The sequence below is a fragment of the Phascolarctos cinereus genome, unplaced genomic scaffold (genome assembly GCF_003287225.1).
Source record: "Phascolarctos cinereus isolate Bilbo 61053 unplaced genomic scaffold, phaCin_HiC Scaffold_726;HRSCAF=1367, whole genome shotgun sequence".
Classification (NCBI taxonomy): domain Eukaryota; kingdom Metazoa; phylum Chordata; class Mammalia; order Diprotodontia; family Phascolarctidae; genus Phascolarctos; species Phascolarctos cinereus.
This window is the reverse complement of record NW_027556098.1, coordinates 96,617,878-96,629,300: the sequence shown is the minus strand read 5'-3', so window position 1 is coordinate 96,629,300 and position 11,423 is coordinate 96,617,878. Positions and strand designations below refer to the sequence as shown.

General features: G+C 35.4%; 1 protein-coding gene across 1 annotated transcript in view; it reads right to left on the bottom strand.

The window, feature by feature from the left end:
- Positions 1 to 230: 230 nt before the first annotated feature.
- BBX (BBX high mobility group box domain containing) overlaps positions 231 to 11,423 on the bottom strand; it is a 237,844-nt gene continuing 226,651 nt past the window's right edge. Inside the window, 2 exon segments of the mRNA XM_078146685.1 lie at positions 231 to 3,657; positions 10,847 to 11,039. Of these exon segments, the coding sequence (XP_078002811.1) occupies positions 3,570 to 3,657; positions 10,847 to 11,039 (281 nt within the window). The 3' untranslated portion in view covers positions 231 to 3,569.

Sequence of the window (11,423 nt, the reverse complement as noted above, 5' to 3'; positions counted from 1 at the left end):
CATATACTTCTTTTCATTAGAAATATGGTGTTTCTTGTCAATTTTCAAAGTGTAAATTGGAACTATGAATTGATGATTTGGGACTTTATAACTAATCGAATTATTTTAGCGTGGCTTTGGAACATGGCATTAGTTGAAAAACTCATCCAGTCTCATTAGATAAAGACACTCCACTTCTGAAGTTATAGCACATTCATAAGAATAAAGACTGTCACAGGATTACAACAGCATGATTTAACCTTAAGAAGGTTTTTAATGAATTAACAGTTTTGGTCTCAAATCTGGAAAATAACCTAATTTGGGGATCGGAACCTGTATCTCAAAATGTTTCTATGGAACATTTTTTTCCTTTTTTTCAACCTCATATACAGTACTCAAATAATTAAAACTTAAAAGATGCCTTACAGTAATTTTTCACGCAGCTTCTTGTAGGTGTAGCTTCAGCTACTATAATACACTTTACATACCTCAAAATTACATTGGAAATTCCCAGAATAACTAAATAAATAAAAGCCAAAAAAAACTGGAACAGTATTATGTCTCCCTTTGAGACGAAATCCCCCATATCCAGCATCACAGAGAAGGGCTAGGACAATTTTTTTCAAAAGATTTATATATACAGGTTTGAATCCAGAAATTAAGGTTAAATGCATAAATATTGATAATTTCAACTCAATTCAGAATGGTTTCAGAAAGATATGATACAACATATTTAGAATAAAAACAAAGCAGAAGAGCATCATATTTTGGTTTGCTTGAGATATACATAAGGTGCAACATTTTTTTTCTCAAGGAGGCTTGTGGGACAGTGTTTGCTGGCATACTAAAGTACACACCATAGCAATATGACTTAAAAAAAAAAGGAAAGAATGCTATTAAAATAACTGGAAGAAAAGAAAACATTAAATGTTGGTCTGAAATATTTGTGCTAACAAACTGTGTTACCTGAAAAATATCAACACCCCTCTGTAGCAGATTCAGGGCATGAGCAGTTCTAGCTATCAAAATCAAGACTTCACTCAGAGAAACAACAAGGCAAAGGCCTAGAGAACTATAAAGCTTTGCAGGATTTCTGCTGCTCTCAGTGCCTAACTGCTTAAAAATTAAGCATTTCTACAAAAAAAGGTTTTTTAAGTCTCTGAAAACAGTCATATCCAGTAAGTTCTCCCCACCCACCCTGCCCCACCTAAGGGAAAAAGCCACTGAGGTTTAGGAAAAAGCAGATCAAGTAAGATATTAATTCACATAGAAAAAAGTAATCCTTTTGTTTCTTTTTGTTTTTTGTTTTGTTTTTTTTAAAAAAAGGTCCCATTAATATACAGCAATCTCTTAAGGAACACTAGTGAAATGTAATTGGAGGAAGATTGGAAGAAGGCTCTGGCAAAAATAGACCTATTCTAACGTGTTCTATAGAATAACAAGTTAGTACCATTGTCAAGGTGCATGGTCCGCACCATACGATTTTTGGGTTTTTAGCTAATCTTAATTTCTAAATCGCTGCTAGCAAGTGGTCCAAAAACTCCAACAGCCACCACACTGGGACCCAGCAATTTTCAAACATTCACTTTTTAAAATTTAGAAAACATTAATAAAACAGGTTCATAGTAAAAACCTAAGGTATTTGTTGGGACTCTTTACTAGGTTTAGTATTACCTGATTGGGGTTAAGCTTTCACCTTGGATTAACCTTTCTATTCCTTCTTCCTCCAACTCCACAAAGAGTATGTATTTTTGAGGACATCATTCCAAATGCCTTTCGTCTTCATTGCTCTCTTTAGCAGTTGCTTTTAAAAAAAGACCTCCGTTTTTTCATTCCTGTATATTATGTTGTACATATTTTCCAGCACCGAAACTGAAGTCATATCTACAACCATGAAAAGCTAAACCTAGTCTGTATTAAGAGTTACTTTTTTTTTGTATGGCTATTACATCAAATTACAATTACAAAAAAATCACCATTATCAATTCAGTCAAGTATAAATAAGAAGGCCTGATAAAACCATGTAAACTCTCATCTTTTAGAGACCTAATTCAAGAGCTTCAAACTCGACCTAACACTATCAAAATTCAGCCAGTATGAAGACCAATAAAAAAAATTATTGCTGGAGTCCAATACTTAAAATTTGGTATTTTTCTTTTTTTTTTTTTGTGCTATGATGCAAGAGTAGGGAAATACTTTGTGCTATGGAACAAATACCCTGTAGAATTTGTAGCCTCAGACTAATTTTGATTTATCACTTTGCATCTGTTGCTAGGAAACAAGTCACTGTGAAAGTCAGGTGGTTAAGTCAATATGTTGAATGTTCTAAGCCAGCTGATCCACTTGGCATTGGCCTATCTATGGTTTAATGTTCAAAAGCAACAAAACACAAAAAGAAATGGGAACTGGCAGGTGGATCTAGATTTGATAGCCCCACTCGGGTCAAGCATACTTCTCATCATCATTTACTCACATACCTCTTAACCAACACAAACTCTAAATGGCTCTAAAAAAAAACCTGCAGTGCCAATTTAGGCTGTGCATAGCAATCGCAACCCAGTCCAGTGTGTCTGTGAGAGATATAAAAGGTATGTGTCTCAGAGTCCACATGAATTCAATGTCTTCAATGTTTTCAGAATAGTGAAGTAATTCTAAGGTCACTTCAGAACAATTTTTCTGTCTTTTTTTTGTTTGTTTGTTTCATTTTGTTTGTTTGTATCAATGTTCCACTGGTCACTTAGACCCCTATGTAAAAAATAAAAGACTCCTCAAGGCATGATAACCATCAGTAATCTGTAGGACTTTTCCTCCATCTGCGTAAATATTTACCACAACTTACCCTATGCAAATTCTCCTTTATCACTCAAGCCTAAGAAAAGACTCAGCCTATAAATAGAGTCAGACTTTTTTTTTTTTTGCCAGCAAACTACCACTCTGGTGGCAAATATAAAAGTGCAGAATATATGGACCACGTGGCTGAGCATACACCGCTAACAATGGTACATCTGCCCATGCTGTTTGGGGTTCTCTGGAACAGGTTTTTTAATTTATTCTACAATATAAATGTAGGCATAACCTATTATATAAACCATCTTAGAACTTAAATCTTCATGTACAAAAAAGACTAGGAATATCTAATAATAACTAGTGCAGTGCGTCAGTTTGTTTTTTTTGTTGTTGTTTTTTGTTTTTTGTTTTTTTTTTTTAAAGAATAACTAGGTATTATACGAAACTAGTTTCACACTCTCTGGTTGGTAAAAGAGACACTGGATGAGCTACAGTAAAGGCAGCCACTTCCAAGTAACCACCAATTTACCATTAAAAGCCTTCAATAGAAAGCAAAGCTCCAGGATCATTCTCATTCTGTTCATTATCAGACAAATAACATCCCCCTCAAAGATTCTGGGTTCCAATAGGACGACCTGGCCCAAGTTGCTAACTTCTGGCTTCAAGTGAAATCTGGGCCGTGCAGGGCACCAATCACATGTTTGCAATCTATATTTTCCATCCTATGGACTGACTAGCTTCCCTTGGTAAAGACAAGGCTAGGATATTAGGTAAAGCACAATGTTTTACAATAAAGAGGAGCTTCACTGGTCAGCGCAGGAAATAAGTACAGGAGCCTGTGGCATTTCTTTTGGCTGTCCATCATGGGCAAGGGGAGCTGCCCGCTGACTTCTGTAAAATGAGAACAAGAAAAAAGAAGAAATGAATCATCTTTTAGAACCTTTCCAGCTCCAAGATCCTATGATTCAGGGACAGTTCTTGGAGACTAGAACAAATAACAAAGGCTTTTCAGTATTTTGCTGAACAGATGCTGCTATTTTGATGTGTTGCTTAGTTAAAACTGTTGTCATTTTAAATTGTCTCTCACTTTCAAAGGATTTTTAAAACTCTTTATTTCCTCACCATATCTGTCCTTATCCTGATTCTCTATGAGAGGAAATCTGACCCCAACTTATTCTCCTTATTTTAAAGATGGGGACATTTAGGCACCAGGAGATTCAAAGTCTCACCTAAAGTGAGAATCAGACAAAGGAAATGGAGCCAGACTTGGACTCTCAGCTGCTAGTCAGGAGATCTGGATACTGGACTACACTGATTCTTTGAGTTCTAAGATCTTCAGTATCAATTTAGGCTGTGCATACCAACCCCAACTCAGTTGAGTGTATCTGTGAAAGATGCAAAACGTGTATGTATAAGGTTATACATAAAGGTAGTGTCTTGACTTAGTGTCTATCAAAGAAGAAGCACATAGAAAAAGCTGCTGCGCAATAATCAGTTTTCAGAAGTGGAAAGAGTTTTAGATTAGTGTCAGAAAAACTAGGTTTGAATCACAGCTCTGGGGCTTACCAGCTATGTATGAACTTAGGGAGGTGATTTCAATCCTCTGGGCCTCAGTTTCCTCATTGGTAAAATGAGGTAATTGAATCAGAAAATTCCTAAGGGTCCTTCTACTCTAAATCTTAAATCAAAGAAAATTCTTCAAATCTATTAAAAAAGGTTATGGAAACTAGAAAGAGGAGGAAAGGTGGTGGATATTGACATCACTTTTCCATTATGAGCAATCATTACCAATCATTCTCTTAGGGCCACAATTAGCAACCAGTTCACTGGGTCTATGAGAGCTCTCGTCAAAACTAGTTTAAACTTTCTTGGAATTTTTAGTCATTTAGAGAAAAATTGACAGTGTACAACTGGTTTTCCATTTATCATTTCTATAATTAAAAGAAAAGGGGAAAAGAAAACTCCTTCAATGAAGAGTTGACGAAACAAATCATCAAAATCTTAATAATTCCTATTGAGATTTTCATTCACAAATCATGGAATTTGGGACTGTCTGGATATTTAAAACAAGCACACATAGCAAAGAATGTGCCTGCTTCTCTGTCCTGAATAACATCTACCAAGTCCTCATCTGAATCCGGTTATGTGAAATAGTACTCGTGTTTTTATTGGTTTAACCTTTCCTACTCACCACATTTTCATCCAAAGGACCGCAGTTGCTAACCAAAAGATGAAACCAGCTAAGGCATATAATGATTCACATTTGTTTATTACTAGGTTTTTACCAGTTTCTTTTGGTGTACTGGATAAAATGGATACGTGGCATATATGACAAAGTTTTAGGTTTCCTGAACTCTGGTGGAGCTCATTGAACCAATTTAAGAATTATGGATTTTAAACACACACACTCTATAAAAATGTGTAAGAACCAAACTTCTGGTTTAATCCATTTAATAAAGTGTGCATGTTTTAAGTGCAACCTGCTACATCTGTTCGACTATCTGTTATGAAAAAACACAATTTTAATGGGAAAGGAAAACCAAGATGGCTTTTACTTATTTCTAATTCAATGCTCTACACAAATGCATTCTCCTTGGCATGTCAAAGAAGAAATGAGGAAAACAACATGAACAAACATTGAGGAGGAATACAATGAAGGAAAAATAAAAGAAAAGGAAAAAAGATGATCAATTGTGGAAGAGGTCATTGTTAGAAAAGCTTGATAGTTTCTAAATCAAGATGAACATGCCTCATCTGCACTGAATTCAGGGTTAAGCAGAAAAGGAGAAAGAGAAAAAGATAAGAAAGCGAAAGGGAAAAGCCAGCCAAGTTCTATATGGCTTCTTACAAACTAATTCATACTCATTTAGCCTACCCATGGGTAAAGCTGCTTTCCTATGCTAGATTCATACATCTATCTTAAGTGTCATGAGGGTGGGGCCTTTTTTGTTTTTGTTTTTTTCCCCTTAACTGTCTGTGCACAGTGATTAACCAGTGCTTTGTTTACTAGTATCATGAACACAACGAATCTTAATCAATGTTCATTAAGTCAGTAATATTCCACACTCTCATCCCATAAAATAACATTAAACCCATAATTCAAGGAATAGCAGCAGAACTGTTTCAAGAAAGGGGACACATGATGCGATTAAATATTTCACAGTTTGATGTCTCTAAGGTAAATCACAAATCATGTGATGTTGATGATGAATTTAAGTAACATAATCTAGGAAAAATTAGACCTTTACTCATGCTTTTTTCCCCCCTTTCCTTTCTCTGTGTGAATTCTAACTGTCCTTCAAATTCTATCCAAGGTACTGCTTCTTTTTTTGAAGTCTTCCCTATACCCACTCTAGCATGCCTAAATCTAACCTTTTTCTGAACTCTATCTAGTATTACTGAGTTTTAAAATTTTCATTCCACCAGGGGCTTAAAGAATCTTGGTCTGAAGGGCAGCTAGGTAGTGCAGTGGATTGAGTGCTGGCCCTGGAATCAGGAGGAGGTGGGTTCAAATCTGGCCTCAGACACATAACACTCACTAGCTGCGTGACTCTGGGCAAGTCATTTAACCCAATTGCCTCACCAAAAAAAAAAATCTTGTTCTGTTATTGTTTATGAGTCAATTACAAACATGGATATATTATATATAAATATATAACATGAATAATTATTTACCATTCATTCACCAAATAATCAGTTGTCTTTTTTACATGTACATGTTTTGCCTTCCCAATTGGATTGTAAGCTTCTTTACAGACAGAGATCCTGTGCTCATATAATCCAGTGGATCTGTAATTTCACTGATGCATATATTTCCTTCAGTTATGTAGAGTGAAACCCATCCTTTCACTGACATCCTCCCATATGTTCACCCTAAAGGGATTACACATTGTGCTGAAAGCCTTCCTTGAGTTTTCCCAACATTATGAGAATACCAATTCAGCACAAGGGCTCTCCTTCCTTTGCTCTTGCCACATTACCAACCATCTTCCTTTTGGCTTGTATATTTCTTCAATAGATCTTTTACTCTGTTTTTCCTTTATAACTCCTTGTTTATAATGTGTGGCACCCTGCACACCTTCACTATACATTCTCTATTGTTCATTAGGTGATACCCAATTTCACTTCTTCAGCAATATTATTGTCCCATGACTCACAACCATAAAATATCACTGGAAGAAAATCAGTATTATAAGGATGGACTTTTACCATCTTTATTTTCTTCAGTGCCATTTCTACTTCCTTTTAAAGTATGTTAGGGACTATAATATTAGAGCCCAAATGTAGAGTGTTCATGTTCACCACAGAATTCACTGTAAAAATCTTGATAGATTTTCTCTATTCTTTATTTCCTTGTTGTCTTCCTTTCTGTTTCATCCTTAAAGGGCCCCAGGATGACTTTGCCTAGATGCCAGAGCTTAGCACAGTGCCTGGCACACATAGTAGATACTTAATAAATATTTACCTATTGGTTGGTTTGGTCCCTAGTCGAGCTTTTCAAATACTTTTAAAAAAAATTTTCCTCCATGGCTGCTTACTCTTTTATAAGATACCACTACTCATAAGCTAGAATAAAATACAAATTCTCTGTTTGGCATTTAAAGCCTTTCACAATCTGGCATCGACCTAACTTTCCAGGCTGACTACACATTACTCCCCCTCATATTCTCTGTTTTCTAGCCAAAATGGCCTCGTTGCTGTTCTTCCATCTCTGTGTGTCTTTGCACAGGCTGTCATTTGCTATGGCTAGAAAGCTTTCCCTCCTCACTTCTATACCTTAGAATTCTTAGTCCCCTTCGAGGCTCTATTCAAGGACTTTTCTTTTTGCAAATCTTTCTTGAACTCATTTGTTGGTGCCTTCCTCCTCTGAGGGTCACTTTTTATTTGTTTTGTATATGTCTTGTATTTGCTTATCCATGAACATTCTGCACCCTTCTGATCAGCAGTGTGTAAACTCCATGAGGGCAAGAACTGTTCTGTTCTGTGTCTGTACCCCTAGTAGCTAGCACACTGCTTTGTACATAGCAGGCTCTCAATAAATGCTTGACCGATTCAGCATCCGTCTCTGTATGATTTTAGAAAATAGTATTTATTATAAACTAATGTTACCCTTGGCTGCCACACTTCTTCACTTGGCAAATATTTACTGAGTCAGATAATTCTTTTGGCCTACTGATAAGGTAACTAACTTACAGCGGTTAAACCTGTAAACACTATATTTAGTGTTGATATCTTTTCATTCATCTATTTCCCATTTTTCAGTATTATTAACTTGCTTTAATAGGTCAGATCATAATTTATTTAATTGTCCCTTTTCCCCACTTTTATTCTTTTTTATAGCTTCGCATTCATTTGATCTTTGTGTCTGTGCACAAATAATTGATTAATGAACTATCCCCATAGCAACAATAAGCCATTTCCCCCCTGCAAAATATAATCAATCTCACTTTTTTGTGTGTGCTTTTATTCAATATTCACCATGCCTGGTGCCTCTGGATTCTTTTCTTAAAGACAGCCCTCATGATACATAAGAGTGAGGCTTATGGATAGTCTAAATGTGTGGGGTTTTTTTTTATTATTATTTCTTACTGCTGTACAGCATTTTCCATCATCCTCACCTACACTCACTTTTGCATTTAAGTCATTGAGCTTCAAATTATAAAACTGATTTAATTTGGATGTTCTTATTGCTTTTAGTAAACCTGCTCTACCTCTTCATTTTCTGGAACAGATGTTGCCATATATGCTCTTATGATTTCCTGGGTGGCCTTTTTGCAAATCTTGATCATGATCCTGCAGGGTGAAATGACCAAATCACCTATGAAATGATATTTCTCGCTGTCTTTGGACACACAATAAAACCATTTCTGCCAACTCCTTTATCTCCATCTCCAACAAGAACCAGTGGACTATCCTTCTATTTAGCTTTGACTTCCTTCTGTCTTCTGTTTTCATTTATGGTAAGAATTTAAGATGGATGTAATTCAGTTTTTCAGTAGCATATCCACTAATTGGTCATGGATAAGTACCTCACATTTAGAGTACTGATAACTAAGTTAATGTTTACAGATGGTCTAAAAACTATGTGATTCCTTAATGGCATTGGTGGGGGGGAGCATTCTGTCACTTTCATTGCAGAAGCTGAAGGGGGCTAAAAAGGTATGAGATCTATTTTGCTTTTTTTTTTTTTTAATGGGCTGTCATAGCCAAAGAATTTATCACCAGGTATCCAGCCTATTGACAATGAGCATCTCTATACTTAAAGAGGCAAGGATGTTTCTCAGAAAGCAGACCCAGTCTGTTCATGGGACCTCAGCATATCAGACCCCTCCACCTCCATACCACAATGATACATCCAAGCAGGACTTATTTTAGTTGTCCATTTTCTAAAACTTCTTTTCAAATCCCTGAGTGCCCAGAAAAGTGTCTTCACAAGTGTAAATATTGTCAATTGGACAACAGCTAAAAAATGTCTCTCAGACTTTGTTTACTAAAAGGAACTTATAGCTGCACTTGTGCAAATGATAAGACATTTGGCTTCCTGAAAATTGTGATAATTTAAAATCTGAGGAGACAACATGTTGTTGAGTTGTTTCAAATGTCCAACTCTTCATGACGCCACCTGGGGATTTCTTGGCAAAAACACTGGAGTGGTTTGCCATTTCCTTCTCCAGCTCATTTTACAGATGAAGAAATTGAGGTAAACAGGGTTACGTGACTTGCCCAGGGTCACACAGCTAGTTGTCCCTCCTTACCTCACTTTTAAGGGAAAAAAATTAGAAAAAAGTAATTTAGAAAACATAGCAAAAATGTCTATTCACTTTACAAAAGGACTCACTGTTGGATTTCTTAAAAAGAAAGCTCTCTAGTAGGTGCTTTTTAAATGCTGAGTGTTGCTGAATAACTCTTTTATTTCATTTGATGTTCACAAGAATAAAGATGAAGAAACTGAAGTGATGAATAATTAAACTGCTACACGTGGTAAACTGGTGGCACAACATGAAATAAAACATGGGTTCCCTGACTCGAGTCAATGCTCTTTTCCCAGACTAAAACTCTCTCCTTATAATTTATTTTGCAGTGTGAGGTTCACTGGTAGAACAAAGAAATAATAGTAACACTATTAATAATATACTAATGTTGTATATTTATCTATATATTATAATAACACAATATTATACATGCTATGTAATATTATTATTATATTATATTGTATGCACATGCAAGCTAATTAATTAGTAACCTGGAAAAACATATAGAAGAGGGCATTAGCCAAGCAAGTATACTAGTACTAACATATTACACATAATAATATTATATATTATATAGCTATATCATAATACAATAACATGTAAAGTAATCATAACAAAACATATTAAATGTTATTATAATATATGCTATATAAGAAATATTACACAAGGTAGGTATATACATGAAACACATATATCTTATATAACATATACAACATTGTATATTGAATATAATACATAATATACTTGATATCTTATAACATATAACAATATATAATAATTATATATTAAATATAATACATAACAATACATTATCAGTATATAATGGACAACTAGTTGAGAAAATAGAAAGAAAGCCTTTATCATGGTTTTAATTTCAGTTTGTCCTGAATGCTGAGGACATCAGACAGCAGAGGCCTTAATTATATATTTATTTTATTATATTTAATATATAATGTCATGTAACATTATAGATACTGTATTATATTTTCTATATTAATTTATATTGTACTATTATACATTATTCATTATATAATTGCCATTATTATACGGTGACTTTAATATATAACAATATAATCTAGTATAATATAATAATGTATGTACTAATAATAGAGTATTTGCTTAGCTAATTCCTTCATCTATATGTTTTCCATTTAACTAATTAGCTTGTATAGGTATACAATATACTAAGCACAGCATAAATCGAAGTTCTAGTAGACCTACTAGGCTGTGAAAAAAGACTAGTCTACACTTAGAGGTTGCCTTCTTTGGATCCATTCTGCCAAAGAAGGGGGCAGGCATATGAGAAGGAGGCTTCCCACCCGGCTCACCTGTGCACATTCTCCATTGCTGCTACCTCAGCTAGGGCAGCCAGGCTGAAGAACGCAGACACAGCTGGCATGTCTGATGTGATACTATGAATCTCCTCTGCCTCGATGTTTTGTGAGCATTCCTCATTGCAATCTGTGTCTGTAGCTGATGTTTTAGGTACACTACCCTGCAGTTGTTCCTTGGGTTTGTCATCTGTAACAAAAGAAAAATTTATCAAAAGAGGATTTAGGTCAATCCGCTTGTAGACAAAAGACAGAGAAGATTCCAGGGCACTCACTGTTTAAGAAGGTAACATTCCTTCCCAATTCCCCTTGATATATACTGAGAATATAATAGCTTATACAGATCCTCTTCTTGCAGAGCAACAAGGCTCCTTTATTAAGCCCAGTTATTCCCATGGGCAGCATTACTCTCAGAAGCCGAGTTGAAAAGAGTTTAATCAGAAGCCAAGTTGAAAAGAGTTTAAGAGATTGATCCAAGGCCACAGAGTGGGTCAGGATTGGATTAGAGGAGGAAAAGAAACCTGAGTTAAAATACAGTTTGAGGAAGCTTCTGTGGAGGGACACTTAGATACCC